Raw genomic sequence first — 26,606 nt, 5'->3', positions numbered from 1 at the left:
CCTTCTCCTCTTTATCGTTTTGTCTATCTAAGGTTGCAACTGTGTTGGTGACTTCATTGTTCATTTTTTAATGAAGGGGTTGACAGCAAAAAAAGGCAGGCAGGCTATATACATTCAGATTGTTATGAGAGAATAGTGCTTTGAAAAATTTATGTGCTATATATATAATATATAGACAATTTGGGGTCTTACTATTTCCCCATTTGTTGAAAGAGAAGAATATATCTATGAGTTATATAAAGAAGTTTATAAGAGAACAAATAGGGGAATCACATAGTTAAACAGCACGGCTAAGTTCTAATAACTGTTCTCATGTGGAAACTCGAATATACCTACTACTGTAAGAATATAAAATTAGGCACAAATTATATGATGGCTTCTTGAGGAGAGATTGTAAACAAAAGCATGGAAAACACATTCAGAGTATCTGGATGGCACGAATAAAACTGCATTTGCATTTATCATATATTCAGTTTGCCAATGAAACAAAGATTTAGTTACTCTGTATAACTGAGACATTTGCTAATGAAAAAGACAAATACCAAATTATTAATGGAAATGCATGAAATTAATTAAAACAGTGGTGCCCATCTGCCTGTTCTTGGCATAATTTCAAATCAGTTTTCAGACTCAAATACCACTTTAGTCCTAATCTCAAATATTCAGTTTTTACATTTGCTTTTATATTTTTGCTCAAAAATATTTAATGGCTCATTAAGTCCTTTCTATTCTGATGCCATGTTTCACATACCAGTGCACTGTTTAAATGTTGTCTCAAGGCCCAGAGGTCAGTATAATCAGTACTTATAGAAGAAATGTTTGCAGACAGAGTAGGTCAAATTTTGAGCTTGAAGTAAATCTAAGTGACTCCACTTAGGTCAAAGTCACCCTAGTTTTACATCAACATTAGGGAGGTCAGAATATGACCATACAAACCACATTCTGTTCTCATTCCCTTGGTCTCTGGTTACCCTGATAACACATTATCAGTCCCATTATGGTTACATGTTACAGTGGGGGACCCTGGGTGCAAAAGAGCAGAATTAGTCCTATGTTGGTTGAAGCCATATCCCTACCAAAATGCTTAAATCGCAGTGGCCAGACCTGTTAGGGTAGGCCTGACATGGAAAAAGTTGGAGTGTGCTCTACTGTATCATGCCACGTTGCCCTGTCATGATGAAAATAAAAAGCTGTGGGCACCACTAGGAAAAAAAGAATACACACACTCACACACGTTACACAGTACTCAAAGTGGTCTGTCTAGATCTTTACTATGGCATGCGACAATAAGTCCTACTTTCTAAGCAACCACTTTCAGGCACTGTGAAAAATTACAAAAGACACATCAGGAAACTAGTAAAAGAAAAATAAAATAAAGGCTGTATATATTATTGCCACCAATATAATAATTACTAGAATTGGGTCCCCAGTTCTAAATCTTTCACTGGCAGTTTAAGTCCCAGGGAGGAAGTTCCCAATGGATCAATCATATTCTTGTAACGTTCACCACGATGTTTAGCCAAAAATGGGCCCCAGTCAGGTTGTGGAGAGCAGACCAACTTGAGCCTCTGCAAAATGGTGGTGGGTTAAGGGGTGGAAGAGAAGGAAAAAGTAAATCTCATTTACAATACCAAGCAGAATTACAGTTCAGTAAAGGAAACTAAGCAGGGTTCATTTGAAATTATTGACAACATCATGCAATGCTCTGCTGCTCAGTGTTTGTTTTGGACAAGTTTGCAAGATTAACAGAGGATAAAGTGCACAGATTTTAATTATACATCTTCTCCCCACACCATATGAAGGGAACTTGTAACCACTGCCACAGATTGCCAGGCTCGTTCACCAAAGGACATGTGCTCAATTACTTAGCCCAATCATCTAAGCAGTGGGTAGCTGCATTAAAATAATTGGATTTTTGTTTAGCATATTTCCCCAAAGCATACATATGACCAAAAAGCAGTGCATTGCAATGAATGAGCAAAGATTTTAATTATCAGATGACAAAATATTTCATTTCTATCTAAAAAAGAAAAAGGAAAAAGAAAAAGTAGTGACTTAGCCTGGCAAAGTTAAAAAATGAAATCTTGCTAATCTTTCCACGGATGTCTCTATTGAAGATATAATTTTATTGGAGCATTTATATATAGAAAGGAAGGAAAACATATTTTCAATGGGTTAAGAGGGAACAATTATATGTTTATTACCTATTAAAGTGGATCAAGCCTCTATATCAGTTATTTCAATCTCTGCTTAATTACCAGTTTGCAACCTTTACCTCCCAAATCAACCATAATAAATTTATGCAGCAGACTCAGTAGTTCAGGAAATATTATGCTAAAGCTTGAATAGCTGCAGCTAAACTGTATCCCCACTTCAAAGCAAATATGACTTTTCTGCATTTCTTTGGGTGCTGTAGTTAAGGGACAGTACAGAGAGCACCCTGGATTATGAACAATGTATAATCCAATCCCAGGTGAATAAACAGAGGCCAGAAGCAGAGTAGGATGTATCAGTGAGGGAAATTAGTTTATTGCCTTATGAAAAGGAATGCCAGTCCTGGTATTGCTCACTTCCAAGGAAGCCCAACAGCCTGATACTAGAACTGAGCTAGAAAAATGTGAATAAATAAACCAAATTGCATTCTGCTTCACTGTTTTATATAGAATGGTCTTTCTACCAGCTAAAGCATTCCAGTATCCTCTATACAAGGTCATAGAGCCCTCTGGACAAGCTATACAATTGACCACCGCCATATGCAGTCTGTGTTGGGGTATCAAGATGTGGTCCGAGGGCCAGATCCAGCCCACAGAGATATCTGACCCATACAGTTCCTCATGGGGATAGAAACTTGGCAGTGATGGAGCAGTAGCCATGTTAATTACCTTGGTACCTGAAACCACAGCAATTAATACTGCCACCACTCATCCTACTGCCATATTTTTGGACCCAGGGGAAGCTCTTCAGGCTAGTTGATGTGATCTCCTTCACCAGACTGGGCCCACAGACCAGCCCTGCACACTGGATGCAGCCCACCGACTGGCTCCATGCCACCCATCTGGCCCACAGATGGGTCACAGATATTGATCGGGCACCACTGCCCTAGAATATTTCATCACTTAATATTAAACACCTTCACCTTAAATATTAGCAAAGTCCTAAATGGCATATAGTATGATCAAGAAAATGTTTCTTTTTTAACATATTTCTTCTCAGTTCCTATGGGAGTGTAACAACCTTTGTGGGATTTCCAGCAGAAATGAACTGGAAAGAGAATTTGGAAGCACAGGTAGGTAGATTCCTGTTGAATAAGAACAGAAACAGAGAACCAGAAAACTGGGAGTAGAAATGAAAGAAGATACAAAAATGAGAATGTGTGGAAACACATGGAATAGCGAGATATATGAAATGAGCAGATACATAGGCACTTACTGTACCAAGCTTCCTATAATCAGAGGCTTGAGGAAGAATGTATCATATTCAAAAGATGGTCTAATTTTATCCCAGTTACCTACTTGGTCCAATAAAATATATTGCCCTAATAAATGTTTACCTCTAGCAGATACATACACAAAGTTGTGATAAGCCTCAAGGCGAGAACAGGAACATTGAATTTAACCAGACAGTAAAGGGAAGATGGTAAATGGATATAAGGCTAATGAATGGCATGGTGTGAGTTGCTAGAATTAGAGATGGTTTTAGGGCCTGAAAGGGGAGCAAAAAAAATGGTTCATTGGAGTTACATGATATCTGATGGTCTATAGCAATTTACAGGACCTGATGACTTCTAATAACTGGCACTTACTAATGTTTTACTCTGCAGAGTTCACTAATCCACTTTAATGATTTCTAATGCCTGATGCTTTCATGTTCTACACTGTTTCAGCAAAACTTCACCAGTCAAGCAAAGGAAAAAACTGTGATTAAATCATCTGCATGTGACACCATTTTGAAGCCTATGAAGGTCAGAGTTTATTCAGTCCTCACAGAACCAAGATGTTAGTGAGTTAGTTGCATTTTATTGAGGCACAGGAGAGTATTCGGTCTGCATTTTGACAAGCTAAGCATCTCTACTTTGTAGCGTTATAAAAGCAAGTTTGCTAGTAAACAGTCCTCCCATTGTCAACAGTTCCCATCACACATATCTGTGTAAAATAAAAGGAAACAATCTCCTGTTACCAAATTTTTAAGAGGGAGAAGATACCAGAATTACCTCAATAAATTTGCCAGGGGCTAGATGCATTTTTATTACAAACATAACTGGAATCCAAATAACAGAGCAGGCCAGCATCAACCATCCAAGTACCATGGACCAGCCAGGATAGTGGTAAGCTCCATATGTCATTGGTTCCCACTGGTAAAAACTGAAGGAGAGAATAAACTGAAAAGAAAGAAAATATCTTTTAATACTCAATATACAATTCATAACAGGTGGTAACACACACATTTTGTTCTAATATGGTAGACCTAAAAATAGGAGTGTATACGACTGCACACATGCTACAATATGCAACTATGATAACTATGCAATAATCGCTACAACTGCAAATCCAGGTTCAGAATCTGAGCTCAGTTTCATCCATGTAAACCTTACATAAAAACCGCTGAAATTATTAGATTTACAACAGTAGACGAACAAAGATTAAAGCCTTTTCCCTAGAGTATAAGCTTTATTACAGTCTATTACCAGCATTACCCAGTGTAATTAAGTTAATACATTTCACTTTATAAATAACAGTACATGTGTGCATAATTCAATAACTTTTGTGAACTACCTAATTGCATGCAGAAGACATATAGTAATATAATTCTGAAAAGGCAAATAGAAAAAGATCAATTTTATTTTTTGGACCATGAAGTAATTTAAAACTCTGGTTTTAAACTACTCAGATCCATCAAATATTAGTTTTACAGAAGACCACAATGGAAAAAGATGCTGTTTCACTTTTCTCCACTGTTTTTTTTTTTTCATTTCATAAAAATTTCATCATGCCTGATCAATATAAAATCATTTTTCATTATAAAGTTGAATCTAAACATTTTATCTTGGCTGATCGACAGGAACAGTAAAACATAGGGGCTTGAGATGGACTCATGGTTTGTTTGCAATGTGCTACAAGAGACCATACAGGAGTCCAAGATCCAGGTATTGCTCCTTGGCTGTCACTGTTGACAGCGGCCAAATACATATATGGCTGTAAAAGAGAAGTATTTTTTCAACAATCACACTGGTCAGTTACAAAAAGCATTATTTTTGCAGGATAATGGTGGTACAGGTTCTCAAATATGGAGAAAGCAAAGCAAAGAGAACAAGGAAGACAGATAGTGTTTTATCTGGGAGGTTGCTAAATCTGAAGAGGAAAATCAGTTTTCTGTATGTAATTCAGACAGTATGTTAAATTAAGCAGGGCTACATATTGAATCTGAACTATATGTCAGAACCACACAAATAAAATGCAGCCACCAACTGACATGGAAATCTGTCGTTTTTTCCACATATAGGAACCCAACTCATAGCTTAAGACAGAAAAGTAAGAATGGACAGCTAGAGAGAGAGAGAGACAGAGAAAATGGTATTACATAGAATTGCCTGGAAATCAGTTTGTTTCCATAAACGCAAACTCATCATTGTGACAAGATTTTCAAGTTTGTCAAGAAATCAACAATCACTCAAAGCTGAAAATTTTCCAAATTTCAGCAAATAAATATGGCAATATTAACTTCCATTTCTTTCACTAGCATGGGAACTATTTTTGTGAAAATATCTGTTTAGTTAAAATTATCATTTTTTCCTTCCTAAAAAAGAGATTTTTGACTGAGGTTGTTCAATCAGCTCTAGAATGACACAAATTTGATTTTTTTTTTTAGGAAAGAAGGTCAAAAAGTGCTAGAACACCTTGTAATGATCTCAGCTGGTCAGGATCTTGCAAGAGATGGACATGAGAGCTATTCCTTCTTGGATAATACATGTGTTTTATTCCTCCAGAAATTCTAGTGATAATTTTTCATTTGCATTACCAAACCACAATCCTTAACACTTCTGTAGTATGTTATGTTTTAAAAACACAGTATTAACAGTGATAAATAGTCTCACAATGTTGTAGTATAGGTCAACAGACATTCAGTATGAAAGACAATTCTGTGATGGATCTATATACTGGCCTCAAATGGTTAACCATCGTGTTTTCACTCAGTAGTAAACCAGAATATTTAGAATCAAAGACAAATTCCTTCTTTTTTGTGCCAATACACAGCAAACATAAAGAAAATGGACTGAAAAGGAAATGAGGTATGCACTAAGGTTCCAGCTGAGGGACCATGCTATGAAGGTGTGAGGCTTTCCTATTTTTAAGACAGCAGATGGAACATATTCCTTTACCCATTTTAAAATGTGTTCATTTTTTTAATTAAATGCAGATCTAAAATTATACAGAGGCATGAAAGAAAATTAGTTTGGTTATGCAGTTACAAAAATAAGGTATGTAATTTTCTTATATACCCCTATTTTAAAAAAATGAAGACCAGGCAGGTAATCTAGTTTCCACACTGACCTTGACAGTAGTGGAAGAATTATATGACTTTTTCTTGCAAGATAAATGAACCTAAGGTTCATTATAGATATAAGCAAACTACTAGCATACAGTGACACCTACTGGCACTGTGAAACCTTACTTTCAATAACTGTAAGTAGAGGCTTGTTTGCTCAAGTACTAGAAAAAGAAAGATACTAAATCTAATATTGGTATACTGCATTTTGTAGATCCCAAGTGTAATTCATACAGAAAAGCAGGCAGAAGTGGAAAACTACTCACTAGAACTGAATTTGTTGGGCACAAATGTGTATCTTCAAGTGAAGCAGAGCAATTGTTACTGATTTACTATGAGCCAAAGAAAACAAACCTAATAGTAGATAAAAAATAGAAATGCTGCCCCATCACTCATCAGAAAGCTGGATACACCCACATTACCCATCAATAGGTCTGGGTTTCAGACTGAGACTTCAGTATAGTAAATATAGGTGTAAGCCTTTTCTTATTCAGCAGAGCATTAGTTTGGTTATGGATCTATTTTAAGATTTTGAGATATAAAAATAAAGCATTTAAATATATACATAGCATTAACATAGTTAGCACTGATTTCCAAAGGAATTAAGTACATTTTAAGTGCTTTTCTGATTCCAAGTCTACAAGTTTAGTTCTTTAGCCTTAAAGAAGGCAATGGGTGTTTCCCCAGTGAATAGGACTGTAAAAACTGAATTTAAAATTGTGTGTGTGTGCGCGCACGTGTGCATATATATATATGGGCTGTGTGAAACTTCAGTAGCCGATTCAATTCAGAGGAGATTTGGCCTGATTCAGCGGCTGAATCTCCGAATCCAAATCAAATCGGGAGACCCATTAATCTCCCCAACTTGAATCATTTCAGAGAGATTCAGAGATTTGGCCATAGATTGTACAGGCAGGCACTAGGCAGTGCCAACGGGAGCAGCCAGACGAGTCTTGAGCCAGCAGCCCCAGAAGAAGCCGTGACTCCCCTGGCTGCTCCCCCAGCAGCCCCCTCACCGGGGCAAGGCAGGCAGTGCTGGCAGCCCTGGGAGAAGCTGTGGGGGCTAGGGGAAATGATTGGGGTGCTGGGGAATCGAACCGGGAACTGAGGGAAATGACTGGGGATGAGGTGCATGAATAGGAGCTTCCCCACAGTTCCCGGTTTAATTCCCTGGTTCATTCCCCCAGCTCCCTCATCATTCCCCCCAACCCCCACAGCTTCTCTCAGAGCTGCCAGCACTGCCTGCCTTGCCCTGGGAGGGCAGCCGGGGGAGCAGCCAGACAAGCCACAGCTTCTCCCAGGGCTTCCAGCTCAAGCCAGGGCTCATCTGACTGCTCCCCCAGCTGCTCCCACCAGCACTGCCTGCCTGTATGGATTTGGATTCAGCCGAGTCGAATCGGGGCAGTGATTTGAATCACCAAATCAAATTACTGTCCCGCTGAATCCGAATCTGAAGCGAATACTTGCTGCTTCACACAGGTGTAATATATGTATATGTATGTTTCAGGTCAAACAACCTGCAACTAATTTTTTTCAGTTTTGTCTTTCAATACCTGAAACTAACCTTCTTTATATTTAAGTCAATTTTGAAACAAAAAACACTGTTTGAAAAAGAAATTTCAAAACACCTCATTTAGAAAAATTTAAAACAAAATGACTGTACTTCTCCAAAATTTTTTCACCATTTTTGCAGCCAACTTCATCAAATCCAACACAAATCAGCCAATCATTTCTGTCCCTGAGCAACATTTATGGTGAATTTACTACCTCCTGAAAAGAATTACCCAAATCTACCTGTGATGACTCTGTAGAATCATATGTTATATTATATATGCACAGTTTGTATAAATCTGTACCAATATGTACATATGTGATTGATGGGTATATATTTTTAATAATTATTTCTCCTTGGGAAACAATTTTCAATCATTAAACACTAACTTTTAGTACATGACATGCAAAATTTAAATAAATTTAATGAAGACTGGAAACATTCAAAAACATTTTTTCCTTACAGTTAAAATGGTTGGGGTTACAAATGCCCAACAGACTCTCCAAAATTTGTTTGGCTGGAATCCAATCATCATCTCTATATCTTCACAAAATCTTTGCAAGCCTGTAAATAACAAATAAAAATATAATTAAAATAGAAAGAGACTGGCTGGAGTTTGCAAAATAGCTTCTCTGATCTCCCTTATGTCCAGTTATGGTCTGACTTGTCAGTTTAAAACTTCTCTTTGTTTAGATGTATTTTTACAATTCTTTAGTTAACTGTAAAACTGAATGAGCAAGCTGTTTCTTCCGCAGAGTTTAGGATTCAGAACCTGGGCATATCTGAGGTAGGTAAAATAGACAACTCTATGACCTACCCATTAGTCTCTTCAACTTCCCCTACAGTCCCAGACAGACTGTAATCCTTTAAAGGAAGTTGAGTGGAATTGATCATTTCTTTCAATACGCAACATGGATTCCAGGAATTTTGAAGGCTACTACCTCGTCAACTGAAAGTCTGACCAGTTCTTAAATCTATTCTCTTTGTACGCTTATGTTAATCTGGAGATGTGATGGCTTATGATGTCAAAAGAGAGAATAGATGTAGGCTGACTATATTTTAAAATACGGCATGAATCATCATAAATATATTAACTTTAATCAATGAGAATCTGCCCCAACATTTTTTGATATTACACATTTTCATTAATATTTTAGGTAAATATGTGGAAACACAGGGAAGGATGAAGACGATAATGATGAAAGAGAGAAAAAAGGTGCTTGTTTCACTAAAGAATGCAGAGAAGTGACATAAGAACCTGAGTTCTCTCTTATCAAGATAATGCACTACATCCCATTTAATATAGATTATTAAATAAGTCAGTCAACAGTAGAAAAAGGTATGAGCCATAGTCATTTAAGCTCTGGTCCCTTGATATTGGCAGAGTTGTGGTCACTTAGAAATGTATCCCTCTGTTTTCTCAAATTATGTAGTACTCAATTAAGTCTTTTATATGACAGCCTGCTATGCCAGCTAGCTTTTCTCATTTGTTACTGAAATTCTCTATGCTTAGTAAGGACCTTCTGTCTGATTTGTACTGGTCTAGCTCATCAGCTAGCATAAACTAGCTGAGTAGCTCCCACTTCAGACCATCTGCTCAGTGGTGTTACTTTGCTTTGCATCACCTAAGGATGTGGCTCAGTGACTTTTCACTACCATTCAGCATGCCTGTTTATCACTAAGTAAACTGTCCATGCTCAATAACAGATGTTTCCTAACAGAGAACCACATTGCCATAAAACAAGGACATATCTATTAACTATTAATCCAAAAGGAACAAGAATATCCACCTCAGAACTCAATAAAATAAGTCACCTCTGTGCTTCTGAGTCTGGTAGGAAGTGAGAGAACTGGGACTTACACCTCCTATTTTAACTGCATTCCTCCTTCCTTACATGCCTTTGATAAAGAAAGCATTCCTTCTCTTTGCCCTAGTTGCTAATAGTTAAACCCTTCTCCTCAGATAGGACATTTCTATAACCCGTTTCTATGATTAGAAGCATTTACTTCTGCATTTTGGTCTGACTACCTATACTTGCTGTATCACAGGACTAAAGCACATGCTTAATTTTGTCTTTATTGCAGTCAATGAGATAATTGAAGCCCTGGCTAAAATGGGCCCTTAACTGAAGTTGTCAATTTGACCCTAAGTATTTTATATTACTGTCTTGTTACCTGCCTACTAAAGCTTTGTGAAATATTTGCAGGGAGCAATTTAAGTTTATCTACAGCCATGGGCAGATGTAGAATTATGAAGCGGGGCGGGGGAACAGATGCTGCGGTACATCACATATAACACAACACATTTTTCTCCAGGTAAAAAGAAACTAGAAGCTTTACTAATATGGTAGAGGCCTAGGGCTATATTACGGAGTTCAAGATCGAAGTGAAAACAAATAAAATTTTATTGGAATGTGCATTAATTTACTATTTCATACATTATGTAAAAACACAACAAAGCAAGCAAAAATAATCAAAAGATGTTGTTTCTTTAGGCCTCTTGTCATTAGAATTAAATGTACATCTCTTTCAGATTCACAAAACAAAATTGAGCCTTTTTGAGCATCTAATCAGTACATCCAATGCTTCACTGGAAGTTATTTCCACACCAAAATTGATGCTCGCTTAAGTTAATATTTCCACACCTGAAATAATGCTTTTAGAGTTAACAGTCTGCAGGGCTGTGGAAACGGGAGCAACATTAAGACAAGTAGCTAACCGACTACAGAAATGCAAAAGAAAGGATATTTAGTTAGAGGAACACTGAGACCATTAAAAAAGAGAGAAGGTCATTAACAACTGTGGAATGAAGAGTTTAGAAGGAATGAGGTAGATTAAAATGAGCAGTGAAATTAAGCGACTCCCTCACTGCTGCCTGCATAGAAATGCTGTTGCCGCTGTTAGATTTAAACTTTGGGTGGACCAGGACTTATAGGGATTGTACCACAGCACCCCCCAGGATCCATCCTTGTCTACAGCATAGTAGCACAAGTATTGACTGCTGCATAGACATAGATGACAGACTAATAGATTAATAAATTAGTCACTTAATAGTAAATTCACTTTATCCATTTTCTGTCTTCAAAACTGCCTGTGAATGAAATCTATACAAATCCGTCTGAAAATCTTCATCAAATGTTTTCTGTTATCTCTAGAGTGCTCACAAACACTCCTCACTTCAAGTGTAGCTACAAGCAATAACAGCTCAGAAATCAAGCACACTAGAGTGGACAGAGGAGTCATATGCTACTTGTCTGTTTCCTTTGTACGTTAGTTTCCAATAAAAATAGAAAAGATTTTCTAATGAATTAAACACTGGACTTGGACTCAGGAGAACTGGATTTGATTCTGAGCTCTTTCAAGGATTTCATATGTGACTGTGGGCAGTTCTCCTAATCTACCCACCCGTCTCAAATCCTTATCACTAAAAATAACGAGAAACTCTCTATGTGCACAAAAGTGTTGTGATGGTAAAAATCTATTAAAGTGTGAGAAGTACAGTGTGATAAAGAGAGCCATGTAAGTATCTACAAACAAAAGTGCTCACAATGAGAAATTCAAAATTTACTGTCTGAATATATACTGCAGGAGTCACAGTTCATCATGTTGCTGAGCATTCCTGACAATACACTTCTTTGCCACGTTTCTGACAGGAAAACATATTTAAGGAGCACAAATTAAATTGAAGGGACTTCATTTCAAACTTCAGACAGCATTTTGCAGTATTTCACTCAACTCAGCATTGTTGTATTTGGTCTCAGGTTACAAAACATGCCAATGGGAATTATGTGAATGATGAAATTAATGCACGAAGCCCTAAACCACTATTTATTAATTGCGCATCCATACTCTAAAGAAATGGAGAATAAATGTCTGTGCAGGGCTCGTAGAACACAAGATGGTGTTTGACTGGATTATGTAGCACTAGCTCTAATGAAAAAAATAAGTGATTGTAAGAAAATAACTGTGTCTTTTTTTTTAATTTAAAAATCTCGATGAGCTCAGCAAGCAGAACATGTAACAAGAGCTACAGACAGATTTATTCCATCATAAAAGCTCCTGTCTGGTACAGTGCCAATCTGCTTGTTTCAAAGAGTACAATAGAGAAAGGTGTCAGTGGAGTGTAAAACAAGCAATTGTCTGAGCTCAAAAAATATATTGTACCAATTTAAAGCACTGTTTGAAGAAATACACAAACGAAATAAGAATGCAGAGGTAGATCCACCTCTCTGAGTGCTAATCATGAACACTGCAGCACTTACTCCTGAAGAACTCCTTGCAAAAGTGGCCCTCTTTCAGCCTAGGTAGCTATTCAAGTGAGTTAGGGTTGCAAGACGAGGGTCCGTTATTTCTAGTGCTACCAAAAGTGAGACGCCAATAGTTCTGGTATGAGGTTAATTCTAGGTGCTAATATTTGCTACATTCTATATCTTATAGTCTATTATTTTTACTTTATTAACCTATCATCTGTTAATGCTGTAAGCAGGTAAATCAATGATGATTTTATCCAATAGGTCTTTTCAATGTCCAGGTATGTTTTACTAAAGTCCTATATAAAATCTAGATCGCTCATGTGGAACTGCTGACCTGTATTATATAACTATGTTTGTATACATCTGTTTTGCACAAAAATAAACATTTTAAAATATACTGTGTTGAATCAACAGGTGTGTCATTTGCAAATCAAAGGAAGTGATTCTTCCACTCCACTACTGAGCACTGATTAGGCCCCACCCGAAGTAGTGTCCAGTTTTGAGCCCCACACTTCGAGATAAATGTAGACAGATTGGAAAGAGTCTAGCAGAGAACAACAACAATGATTACAGACCTTGGAGGCATGACTTATGAGGAAAAGCTGAAAGAACTAGGTTTATGTTGTCCGGAGAAGAGAAGATTGATGGGGAATTTGACAGCAGTCTTCAAAGACCTGAAGGGCAATTATAGAGAGGATGGAGTTGGACGGTCCTCTATGGCTGTAGGGCAGTGGTTTTCAAACAGTGTTTTGCAGAATCCTGGGATTCTGTGACAGGTCATTAGGGCTAGGGACAGACATTACACATAAATCAGTTAAGTGGTCAGAAACTGGTTTAACACCTGTATTAGAACAGAGGTTCAATGCACATAAACCAGTCTGAAAATGGCTGAAAACAGTTCGAAATAAACCTGGTTGATGTAGTATCAGACTTAACTGATTTGACTTCAACCAGTTTATGCAATGTCTGTCCCAGACCCCTTGCTGGTTTAAGATAAACCAGACTCCCCCAGCATCCCAGCATGCTCTCTGGGCTGGACAGGGCTCTCTGCTCCACAGCAGGTCTGGCCCTCTCCTCTGCTCCCTGGCTGCAGCTCTAGCAGAGACTTGCAGGCTGCTCCCCACCTCCCCCTCACAACTCCATGTTAAGCAGGAATTCCCCCCTCCCCTCTGCCTTTCTGAGAGGTGTCTGTGTATTAACTAGCAGACTACATGCTGGCTTTGGACCATGCTGTGACCAAGTCAGAATCAACAGGTTGCTGGTAATGTCCCTCTGTTGTTTTCTTAATGAGGCAATAAACACTGAGTTAAGGGTGATAAACACTGCTATCAATTCCCTGCTGGGCTGGGCAAAGTGTCCTGCTGGGGCCTGGCCACCCCCACCCCACCAGCTGAGTACAGTAGAAGGGAAGGGAGGGCTGCACTAGCGCCCCCTGGCTTCTAGCCTGAGCCACTGCAGGCATGTGCCTGAATTTCTGGAATGAAAAGGGAATGTCTATCCACCTCCTCATTGGTTCAATCTTTGCAGGTTAGACTAACCTGCAAAGATTGAATCAATTCAGGCTCAGGCTTTTTGAATGTCTGTCCCTAGTTTAGGGGTTCTACAAAGAGTTTGGGGGTAATGGCAGTGGGGGCCTGGAGGCCACGTGCCTCCATTGCCAGGCCAGGTCACCTGGTTCCACATCAGTCTTTAGGAGAGGGTTAGGGGCTCCTTGGCAGACAAAGTGATATTGAAGGTTTCTATGACTAGGAATTCTGAAAACCACTGCCATAGAAGACAGGGCTAGGAGCCATGAATTCAAGCTGTAGTAGAGAAAATTTAGCTTGGAACAGGCTACCTAGAGAAGCTGTGGACTCTCCATCCCTTAAAATTTTCAAGATCAGGTTTCCAAACATTTGGTTGAGATGGTCTTGAGCAGGAGACTAGCCTGGATGAACTCATAAGGTCTCTTCCAGCCCTACTTCCCTATAACCCCATGATCCTGTTTAAGCATCAGAGATGCTTGAAACCTGTATAATTTTATTTGCAACTTCAGGTCTGCAAAACAATTCTGCAAGTAGTTTCAGACCACTGCAGAATACAATGTTTACCTCCTGAGTGGGAATGGGAAACTCCTTTCCATGGTTAAATGAAACTAAGTTTAACAAAGCAGTGAATCGTGTGTAGTGCCCAAGGAATGGAAGGAAAATAAGGAACAAATATTCCACTAACAAACACCAATGTATCCTTGTCTTTCACAGACACCAGAAATTTATATCTTACAGGTCTTCAAAGTATCATTGGTAATGGCAAAAAATAGGTTTGTTACCTAATGAAAGACTGCTTAGTTAAAAAAAAAAAGGTTAATGAGTAGAAATAAATATACACGAGCTACTCCAAGTGCTGCACAAAATGGGTTTTAGAATAAATGGCATTTCTTTAAAATGAAGAACAAAACCTGTGAGTGGGCACATTTGCAGTGCTTCTGCCACTCAGTGGTCAAAGCAGGAATAACTATACTTTTTATCCTTATTCAGTGAGTGTTATTTGGTTTATTTAAAAATATTGTTTCTGCACTGGCATATATGGTTGAGAGAAAGTAAAATTCTTCACAGTTAAAAAGGAAAGTGACAGAAATTATTACAGGTTTACAAGACATGGCATACAAGATACTATTAGAACTGGAAGTCTTTGGTCTGTATTTGTCTCTGGAATATGGAGTTAGACTAGATGATCTCTTGAGCTCCTTCCAGCTCCACTTTTCAATGATTCTCTGCTTCTACTTCATTTGAGCCACATAAAATATCTAGATCCTCTAGCCATCCAGTTTCAAGGGAAGTCACTTGTGACAAGCTCAAAAGGTAGATTTATAGAAGGATTTGCACAAAAAATAGGAGGAAAATAATGATCTTAAATATGTCTAGCTTTTCTATTTGAAGCTTTCAGATGAGCCAATACCGACTAGCACCCCACATCCGATAACCCCATCCATTTTTGTAAAAATGCACATGGGTTTCAGCCTAGCAAATGATTCCATACAAGCAAAAGCCTGTGCCTATATAGAGACCCATTATGTGTCTGTGAGGGCACACAATGTACAGCCAAAGGCTGGATTGCAGCTAGGACTGATAATGGAGAAATGTATCTAAAACCATTCAAACTCATAATGGATTGGCGATGTCAATGCAGTAGTGTAACTAAGGATGAGCCAGTGTGGTACCAACTCCAGATGCCAACTTGGAGGGGTGAAAGATTGGCAGCTGCTGCTGTTGTCAGCTTGGCCATTACCACTGTCCAGTCCACAAAATATGCTTGTTATGCCTCTGTTTGCATGGACAGTGGTCTCTGCAAAGCATCAGGTGTTTAAAATCTTAGGAGGATAAGATTTAAAGACTACTATTGAGAACCTGGGCACACCAATTTAAAGGCCACTATTGAGAGCCTGAACCTAAATAACTTCTTTGTGATCACACTGGAGCTTTGAATACATATACACAACATGCACTGTTCCTAACACTGGCACAGTAAGAGTGTTGGCACAGATGAGGTCCGAGAGCCCAATGCTACTCCTACCACACTGCTGTCCAGTGTCCGCCAAACTTGCCCTGCTCTGGATAAGACAGGACCCCTCAAACTGATTTCACCAGTATTCCCAATTTGTTGTCTCTGGTGCAGCTGAACTAATACTAGCAATACTGACAAATGAGTTTGACAAATGGCCAAATGCAGCCAGGAAGTCTACGGCAGGAGCCAGCAAACAAGCTCAGGCCCTGCTTCCTAATTCTGAACTTTTAAACCACAATGCCCTGAGAAGAGGATGTTTTATTTTGCTTTGTTTTTTAATTCTTTGATAGGTTTCCATTAAAATAAACTTCAGCCCAAAGTAGCAATACACATGTTATAAACATATCTTATTGTTGAGCTTCCCACAAATCCTGTGGGTTTTCAATTAATCTACAGTTAGTCCAATGGGTATACAAAGAGAACAGCCTGACATTGTAATACTTGATTTTGGCTTAGAGCAATATGCCATCATCCCACTACATAAACAACTGCTGTCACTATGACAGGTAATGTTTAACACTTCTGGCCTACAGGCACATCCAGAAAAAGTGTTCAAACATACTCCTTTCTTACCAGAACTTTAACTAGCAAGCTAGTGGAGAATGTAGCAGGTAAAAGCTACTAAAACCCACTATTTTGCTCCATATTCTAATTTGCAATTATATTATATTTACTCAAATCTAAGATGAGGTTGGGGGTCAGGGAAACAATTTAGCATGGGGAGGCTCATCTTAGATTTAAGTACCAGCTGGGCAAGCTGGTGCTACAGCTCTGGCCAGGGCAGGTCTTGCTGGAGACTGGAGCCAGAGCTCCCGCTATTGCCTGGCCGGGATCGGTGCTTCATGACCCTGATGGAGAAAGAGCTGGTATTTTTTCTCAACCAAGTCTAGACTAAGCTTTAATTAAAATACTTGCATTCCATGGCCATAAGAGCATTTGTTCTGTTTGAAGTGCTGGCTTATTTAGCATTTTCTGACATTTTACATTCTGCAGGTGAGCCAAATTTCCCAGTCACAAAGAAAAGTTTTGTTCTAGGTCACTGTTGCTCAAAGTATGGCCCACAAGCTGGATCTAGCTTGCAGAGCTGAGTCATCCAGCCCATTGGAGTCTCCAAAGGTCTGAACATCTGGCAGTGAGGGAGTGGTGGCAGCGTTAACTACTGAGACTCTGGCAGCCCCATAGCAATTAGTGATGCCACTGTTCCTCTAATGCTAAATTTTTGGGCTCATGGGGAGCCCCTGCTGTATATGGACCCATGCGACAGATTGAAGCCAGACCCAGTGTGCAGTGTCAGACATGGTGTACAATCCTTTACCCAGTGCATGGGTGCAGTTCGCAGCCCCGGACCTGGCTCCCCACTCACCTGGTCCACATGCCAGAAAGGTTGAGCACCACTGCCCTTGGTTATACTCAATGCAACTCCTTTCATTTGGGTGAGTGTCCATGCAGGTAAAATACAGCTCTAGACTGTCCAATAAGTTTACAGAATAAAACAGGAGATAAAACATACTCAGTGGCTCAAGTTTTACTTTTTCCTGAACCCTTTCTTGTCACCCGTTTTTTAATAATTTGTATTGCTCAAGCCACAAGCACCACAATTACCATAAAGTCCATGTGCCTTAATGTCTTTATACTGTAAAGACCTGATCTTACAATGCAGGTAAACCCAGGTGACAGATGAAAATCATTTTGCAGGATCTTGGCCTGAGAACATCAAGTTATGTGTGTGCACCTTAGAGGTTCTTTTCAATAAAAAATGAGAGGATTATTTGTGATCAACTGATATAACATTAGCACAATTAAGCCCTGATATGCAAAGCTCTGCAATCATATTCATTATCCTGAGTTTGAATGGTCATTTTCTAAAGCAACCTATCTATATAATTTCAAAAAAAAGTCCCCAGTGTCTCCAGAGAAGAAATGTTAAGAGTTTAAGACAAGCAGTTTCTTTTGGGGAGGGACAGTTAAATATTCCCTTGTACTATTGTGTGACCTTGCCAGCGTCCAGGAATCAAACTGCTAAAAATATTGCTGTTAAATAATTTCCAACACCAGATTTTCAGCTAGTGCAAACCAAGATATGGACATCAAGGGAGCTCAGTTGCTTTTCACCAGCTGAGGATATGCTACATCCTTCTTAAATTTGGACAGTATTAAATGTCTTATTAGAATGTCTGTAGGCCCAGTGATAACACTTATCATAATTAACCACTTGCTATGGTAACCAGCTCACTGTTGGTTTTATAGAAATATAGTTAATTTGATGAGATGCTTCTAGAGGAATGCTAAAGCAATGAAGCATACCTGAATTGCTTTCATTTTAAACAGTGTTCCTAAACAAATTTTTCCCTCCTTAGTTTGCTGAATTTTTACTCTTTTTTTTCTGGAGAATTTGAAAGGAAATAGTCTTCCAGACTCCATTTCCTAATTTGTCATAGACCATCAATACCCCTTTTATACATGCAGCCCTAAGTGCTATTCATTAACATTGCTCATTTCTTACCATATATGTATGAAACCCCAACAAGTTCAAATATGGCAATGATGACAAGAGAGTAAGAGGCTGCATAAGTATCCACAAGCTGGAGCATGTACATTCCACCCTAAAGTTAAAAAAGAAGGGGAAAAACAATGACATATGGTACATATCTGCTATATAGATATTGCAACTCTCTTCACATATATCACATTGTAGTGTTCCTGTCCTCAATATAACATAAAGGATGAGAAATGGACTAAATAACTTTTCATCTCTCATTCTTTGGTTTAAATCTATCCTACGATTGATAAAGCCAGCAGTTGCTGCAACTGTTCAGGAGCCAATGTGTAATGAATGTATGTGGCATCAAAATGAATAGGGATCCAGGACAAATATATATATATCACAACTGCCACTCCTTCTTCACAATCTCAGTAAAAAGGACACATATTGAGTGGGAATGAATATCCTACTCTCTTTCTCAGAAAGCCCACAATGGTCCATGCTGAACTACACTGGATATAGGCCATGGGAAGCTTCTACAACCACTGTCTAATGTTCTCTCTGTTCTGTTTCCTAATGGCACAAGTAGACAACTCTCACCAGTGCCAAATTCATATTAAATACATCCATTTCATTTATACAATATAAACACATGGAATATCTGTGTCTAGGATATACCATAGTAGCCCGCTCCATGCACTTCAGAAAAACTATTAGACTTTTAACCAAATTTTACTGAGATTTTTTTTCTCCTTCTACCTGTAACGATACATAGTTTAGTGTTTATGAGTTCTGGCTTGCAGGGCACTGTGAACCATAAAAATCCCTCAAATTGATCTAAAATGGCACAGATTTTTAAAACTGATTATCTCTGGTTGGACCCCCTAGGGAAAGTCTCTTCTTCCATGGGTTAAAGCTCCTGTCTCACAATCTGCAAGCGCTGTAACAATGTTACAAAGCTGTAACAAGGTTCTGTACCAAAAAACTTCCTGGGTTGAAAACCTTTCTTCAGTCTGTGAGGATCTGAACATTCTCTACCACACAGAATTGTCCTCCAACCACACAACTATAATGCTTGTCTGGGTGAGTGCACTCTCTAATATCTTCCATTGAAGCTCTGCCTCTCTGTAGAAAAGACCTCAGTATTCATTGAACCAGCAAGTGAACAAGAGAGAACAAGACCATGTAAGCCTAATGGTTAGGGCACTCACCTGCAGCAGTCTGGAACAGCAGACCACAACTTGCAGTACTATTTTAGCATTTTATCCAATGACTATTCAATGTAAACTACATCAAGGGAGGTGAACTGTTACCCAGAATTATCCTCAGGGTTGCCAACTGTCTGTAATATTATGGACAGACCATAAAAAACAAAGATAAAAATCCCTGTCCATGAAATCCTTAAAAAAAACTTAGCAGCCTATAAAAAAACAAAAACAAAAAGCCCCTGATTTGAAGCTCCGTTGCTGGAAAGAAACCGGAGCCATTGTGGAAGAGCAGACAGAGCAGAGTAGCAGCACCAGCTGTCTGAGCAGGAGCCCAGCACCCTGTTGTCAGGGCTTTGTGGCTCATGGGAGTCTTCATACCTCCCTCTCCTGCCCCCAGCCATGTACTACTGCTGCTGCCTCCTCTCTCCTGCCTGTCACTGCTCACCCCCTGGGTAGGCAGACAGTATTCCTCCTTTGGTGGTCCATTCCAGCATGGTGCAGGGTGTGGTTGGAGCATCAGGGTGTGGGGGTGAGTAGAGGACACACTGCTGCATTCAAGCAGGGTTGCCAACCCAATATTTTTTATTTTATTTTATTTTTTACAGATAAACTGCACATTTTTTGATAGCCAAACATTTTTACTGTGGTTGGTGTTGAACCCCAAAGGGTTATATTTGCATTATGTAAAACATGTAGAAAAGTTTGGTTGTCAGAAAAAGTTTGCTGATTGTCAGTAAAAAAATTGTCTTGGGTTGGCAGTCTTATAGATAACCACCCCTGACAGATGAAAGATGTGGGTTTGACCCCTTCAGGCAGAGGTTGGAATTAAATACAGATTTTCTGTTTCCTTAGTTTAACAGTAAGTCCTGCCTAGTTCTTTGAAAGAAAGGAAACAGGCACTTTGACAACCAGGAGAGAACCCAGGGCTGCAGATCCAAATGGATGGAGGACTTGGAAGTTACTATTTTCTTAAATTGTGGCACTACTTGAATTTCCTCAGAGGTTTGCAGTGTTACAGTATATCTCAAAGAGAAAGGACACAGAATGGGCAAAATGTTCACAGGTGAATGATATATTTTTTTTGATGCAGCTGCACACTATTTTACACTTGTTGACTCCAAATGTTTGATATTAGGGCATGAATGTACCCACATGACCAACTTATTAAAAAATATTTGTTATTTTAGGTGCCCAAACTAAGAAAATTTAAAAGGGGCTAATTTTCAGAAAGTTCCTTAGTTTGGGCCCCTTAAACATACCTCATTTTGAGCATCTGAAAGAAAAAGAAAAACACATCAAAATCAATGGCCATAAAATGAATGCCATGTATTTCATTTCATCAGCATGAAATATACTTAAATAGAAACTGAAATGTAATTTTCTTTCACTTTCAGAACATCAGACCTTATCCCATTAGGAGAGTAAACAGAATGATGATTACCCAAAGACAAATCATAGAGATGATCAAAGACAATATTTTTTACCTGAGTGATCATAGGAAATCCCATGATGAAAAAGGAAATGCAACAACCAAGAGTGAAGAGTGGTTTGTGAGTACGTAAGTATTTGGGAAACTCATCTGAAACGGAGGTCACTATTGTCTCAATAGTAGCAAACTGGGAACATCAGAGAAAACAAAATGTTAGCCACATTAATTCAATGTAAATGTAAAAGAGAGAGACAGATCATTTGAAAAATTAATGGCATTGGATTATACTCATCTGTCATCTTAAATATTAACTTTGAAACTTCAAAGCACCCAGGTGAATTATGTATTGGTGTTCTTATTCTCTTTGCAAAGAGACTCAATGACTACATGAGAAACAACATATGGTATGGTAATCTTGAAGACAGAGGAACAGGTGAGCCAACAGGAAAAAGGTAGATAAAAAGTTTACCATAGTGTCCAATCCAAGGGTCAGAAGCATCAAAAAGAAGATTATAGCCCAAAATGGAGAGAGAGGAAGCCTTGTTAAGGCTTCAGGGTAAACCACAAAAGCAATACCTGGACCTAGAAATGAGGAGAAAAAGGAAATGGTTGTGATATCTTAATCGTATTGTTACGGAGGAAATTTGCAGGCTATTGCAAAGAGCTAAATGTCTGAAGATACTGAAGTATTACTTTATTCCAGAATGTAATTAAAGGGACAAATTCTGTATCTCTTACTTACATGGAGCTGGGCCTCATGCCACTGCAAGGCAAAGATGACAGAATTTGTCTCTGAATGGTTCTTGCATTCATGGTTTTCAGCACACACATACACTCATGATTTCCAAGCTGCAGGATAGATGCTTGACCTGGACACTAAAGCACTGACCCAAATCAGACAAATGTAGCAAGCAAGGAAATTCAGTGCTGCAGCTGTAATTTTTTTCTTGCTTTGGAGTCAATTTCCCACTACATCCCCAGAGAACTAGAGGCCTAACCTTAGATTATCCACACATTAATTCCACATGGATCAATAACTAAAAAGGGGCTTCTTTTTAAATCAGCAACATGTAATACAACTGTCCCTAGACAGAAGGTTTGTGCATATATCACGGAGCACATTCTGATATCAGATGCATGGCACACAGGGATGTATATCTAAAAGGAAAATCTTACAACAGAAAAAAAATAGTAAGTAATACACAGCAGCATGAAGAGTTTCAACCTCAGCTATGAAATTCCACAGTTTTGGAAGGACTTATCCTTTTTTCATTGTTATTTTGGATAACCTGGACTATAATTTCTGTTAGGCAAGAAATAAAGTATGGTCAGAACTGGCTAATAAGGGCTGGGGAAAGCACTAAGAAAAACAAAAGTTGCAGGAACTGTGTGATTGCAATTCATCAGTCAACACTCCTTTACATTCCTGCCCTATTTGTCCACAGTGAATCCTAGCCCATTTGTAATGTTATGAAAGGTGAAGCCTTTCCAGTGAGAAAGAAATCTGAGATCCTCATCATTTAATATCCCAGAGTACAGGGTGTTAGCCCCACTCTCACAGTCAAATTCCAGTTGGGAGCATAACTTTCCCATATTGCCCCAGTTACTCTAAGTGAGCTGGTTCCCCATCATTTTCTCAGCAAAGTTGTAGAGAATTGTTGGTCCATTTCAGAACTAATCTGTAGTCTGTAAAGTTTTGGAGGATCGTTCTGAAGACAAGTATAAAGAGTTTTCTTTTTTTATCATTAGAAAGGATTTTATTGTAAACATTTTAATACAAGCTGAATTCTTTAAACTTGCTTGTAAATAGACATTTTTTTTCTGCATGGGAAAGCATATGTGAAGGCATATATTCATAAACACATTCTTTCATCTCTCATTTAAAGATTTGTTCTGGACAATTAGTGATAGGGGGCCTGTTTGCCCTAGTTTACTACATTTGGAAATTAAAATAAAAGTTCAAAATAATGAATTCCCATTAATCACACTCTTTAGGAAAAGTTTAATTCCAGACTATGAAATTGCAGGTGTCTTTTGATACAGACTCCTTTGCTCTCCAGACTATGAAATTGCAGGTATCTTTTGATACAGACTCCTTTGCTCTCCAAAGCAATGTTCCTCAAACTCTGACTCATGGGCAACATGCTGCCTGTGAGACCCTGTTTGTTTGCAGTCACAGGATATTAACAAGTAAAAGCAGAGATTGAGAGGGACATCAAATTGTAATGTTACCTACAGGAACATGACTTGCTGGGTATAGTTGCCCCTGGGTCACCAATAGTGAGAATCACTGGTTTTGGACCTCAGAACAGTAGGCAGGGTAGGTGATCAGTATCCAAGCATAAATCACCAATCACAAGAGAACTAACCACAGGCATATTTTCTCCATCAGTCAGAAAAGAAGGATGTACAAACCCCTGGGAAAATGTGCTTGAAAAAAACCTAACAATTTTAACATTTTCAGATGTGAGGAATATACAGAGACATTCATAAGTAAAAAACGCTGCAAAGAATTCTATTGGGACTTCACACACAGGTTTGCAGTGGAAAAGGGAAAAGGTCCTGAACTTGGATTTTAAATGGCTGTTATGGAGAGAGAGTCAAAAATGTGAAAGAGAAACATCAGAAAGAGCAGTTTCATGGAAATGGAACTTTCCACAGGAAAAATGTCAATTTTGACAGGATTTTAATCAATGCAACAATTCTAAAGGAAAATAATATTTAGAAAATATTGACAGAGGCCTGTTTTCTCAGGGCGGGTTGCTTCAAATTAATCAATGACCTTTTTGCAATCCATTTCAACAGATTCCAAATGAATCTCTAAAGGCATAAAGGTTACAGGAATCTTCTAAGTTTTCTTCAGGAAAATAGTTAAAATATCAGTAGCATGGGCTCAAATGGCTCCCTCTGGCTGCTCTTTCATCATTTCTTAACAAGTTCTGTGGAATGGAATGAGGAGTTCCATAGTGGTTCCTTCCAGTGCCAATTTAGCAGTTTTTTGAAGCAACAAAGGATACTTTTGAAATTGTTTCAGCTTAAAAAAATTACAGCTGTAAAAAATGTTTTAAGAAGAAACTTTGCTTCATTTTGTAATGATATTTTGTGGACCAGATATTTTTTTTTCCTTCCTGTCCACAGGATGGAAGACAATGACCAGATTTACCTTTGAGGCCCAAGATTTCAATGCCATTGGTTTCTGTTGGAAAAGCTTACATTTTAGATAGTCCATATATAGTCCATGTGAGCTTATATCTGCTAAGTTCTTTCATTGTAGCTGTAGACTGTAGCTTCATTTGCTCTTCAGTAATGAACCATCTAAGCTGCTTACCAACATCAATAATTGCTTAGATGAGCACTGTACAACTGAAAGTCTAGTATTACATGCTGCATGGAGGACAAGTGAAGAATTTGTTCTTGTAAGTTCTTCAGGAACAAGATGTTCTCCTGTGTTCCTTTATGGCATGTAAGAAAGCTAGCATGAGTTTATGCTGCCCATAGACATTGCTGCATTCCTTTCAACATTGCCTTTGGGAAACACTTGTCATTTGTAACCTTCAAACCTTTCAAGTACAAAATGGGTTTTCCTAACATGCTCTGCCACTTGGTTGATTGGGTGTTTACTGCTCTGTCAGGTGCAGAAGAGATCTCCCTCAGAATATCACTCATATGAGCATAACCCATGACAAATCCAGTTGTTTTCAATGCTACGTTGCCAGGAAACAAAACCATTGCTTTCAGCTGTCATTATACAAGGACTGTCAGAAACAGAAGTCCGGCATGGGAAACATGTAGGACAGTGAATGATAATAATACTGTTATTACTGGCCTGTCACAGACAGACCTTAGCACAGCTAAGTTCTTAGTACAGCTTCCAGGCCAAGAAGATTATATTACTGCTGAAGGTTAATGAGGTATATTTTTAACATCCCCATGGGTAGATGCAAGAAGTTGTGTACATGCACATGGATTTTTCATTTGACTCATGCAGTAGAGTTTCTACATAAAAATTGCAAGTATCCAAGTTGGGGTCTGAGTTATAACAACGAGCAAGTTACAATGACTCCAAATGGAAGATGGGATCTTTAAATACTGTTTTATCTTCTCCTTCCAACAGATGAGACATGTAAAACTGAATTACTATTAATTGATGACATGTATGCTGCATCATCCAGTTCTTGCTGGGAAGAGGTTGAGTTTACAAGCTGAGGCAGAACTCTATTTCAGTTTATACACCCAAATTAAACTTGTCAAGGCCCATAACTGCTCTTTTGGGCACACAGGCACAGCCTGTGATCCTACTCCATGCTCTGTTTGGATGAATATGTATCCACATAGCTACTGAGCTTGGGCAGTTGGCTACACCCTGGCCAAGCAGGTACTCAGCTCTGTACACACATGCCAGAGCATATGACCTAAATTTTTGGCCTGGCAAAAAAAGGGAGGACTTCCCATACTGTAGCCCAGTAGCCAATGCCCACGATCTAAGAACAAGGAGACCTCAGCTCTAGACCTGCCTTACCCAGGAAGGTTTTGAAAATGTGCATCTCTGAATTCCCCAGCACAGTGCTCTAATCACAGGCCACTGGTCAGGCATCATCAAGGCTCCTCTCCAGGCCTCTTCTTGAAGGTAAGCCACTGCACAGTACGTTTAATATTCATTGGAGAAAAGGGATGGAGAACAGTGGGGAAGTTTCTGCCCCATTGGAGCAAGGGTCCAGGGTAGAAGCCAGGGCCTCTCCTTTCCAGAACAGCAGCCATCTCATTAAGCCACACATTCTGTAGCTTATTCTCTTCCTTTTACCTCTTTCTTTTGGCTGCCCAGGGAGCCAATTTCAAGAGGAAGGCTGGGAAGGAGATTAAATAATGGCTAGCCTGCCATCTGGTGCTAGATAAAGGGGGGCTGAAACCTAGATCTTCCACTCCCTAAGCCATAAACACTAAGTTTTGGGCTAAAATATGAGAGGGGCCTCCTCCTCTTCTTTTGTCATCTAAAACTTGCTAGTCATGGGGTTTCACTGGAAATATGGTCTTCAATATTTTGGTTGTAGCAGTGTTGATCTAAGGACATAGGCAGGGAAGGTTCTTTGAGTAGACGTGATATCTTTTATTAGAACAACTGAGTAGTTGGAAAAAAGTTCTTAGCAAGTTTTTGGGCACAGTGACCCTTCTTCAGGCATAGAAAGTCTTTGCTGGTCTGACACTCCAAGGAATGAGAGAAGCTGAAAGTGTGACAGGATGTCAGTGAGAATGTAAATAGGTAGAAATTAGAAAAACAAAAGGTAAAGCTGGGAAGGGAGGGTGGAAAAAAACCAAAGGTGAGCTTTTATATTATCAACTCCCAAGCCACACAGTTCACTGAATGGAAATTAATTCTTACTAACACTGACTCAGTACAAAAAAGAAGATGCTGTAACTACAAAGACTACCACACTCAAGGGAGAACTGGATTTCTGTTTTCTGTCATCAATTCACTCATGTGGTCTTTGAACTGAGATACTTATCAGGTACATTCAAGCCACATTCAGCATTTCGTGCGCTACTGAATTTATCTACACAATAAACCTGTCTGCAAAATAATTTAATGTCTATGTTTCAA

At 38.8% G+C, this 26,606-nt stretch overlaps 1 protein-coding gene across 1 annotated transcript in view; it reads right to left on the bottom strand.

The window, feature by feature from the left end:
- Window positions 1-1,412: 1,412 nt before the first annotated feature.
- The window catches only part of SLC6A5 (solute carrier family 6 member 5), a 55,952-nt gene continuing 30,758 nt past the window's right edge, over window positions 1,413-26,606 (bottom strand). The window contains exons 12-17 of the mRNA XM_025200460.1: window positions 21,480-21,592; window positions 21,066-21,197; window positions 18,395-18,494; window positions 8,559-8,659; window positions 4,211-4,378; window positions 1,413-1,568 (exon numbers count right to left, since the gene is read on the bottom strand). Of these exons, the coding sequence (XP_025056245.1) occupies window positions 1,413-1,568; window positions 4,211-4,378; window positions 8,559-8,659; window positions 18,395-18,494; window positions 21,066-21,197; window positions 21,480-21,592 (770 nt within the window). The remainder of the gene's footprint in view (window positions 1,569-4,210; window positions 4,379-8,558; window positions 8,660-18,394; window positions 18,495-21,065; window positions 21,198-21,479; window positions 21,593-26,606) is intronic.

The sequence above is a fragment of the Alligator sinensis genome, unplaced genomic scaffold, assembly GCF_000455745.1.
Source record: "Alligator sinensis unplaced genomic scaffold, ASM45574v1 scaffold442_1, whole genome shotgun sequence".
NCBI lineage: Eukaryota > Metazoa > Chordata > Crocodylia > Alligatoridae > Alligator > Alligator sinensis.
The sequence above is the reverse complement of the archived record's forward strand: the minus strand, read 5'-3'. Positions and strand labels throughout refer to the sequence as shown.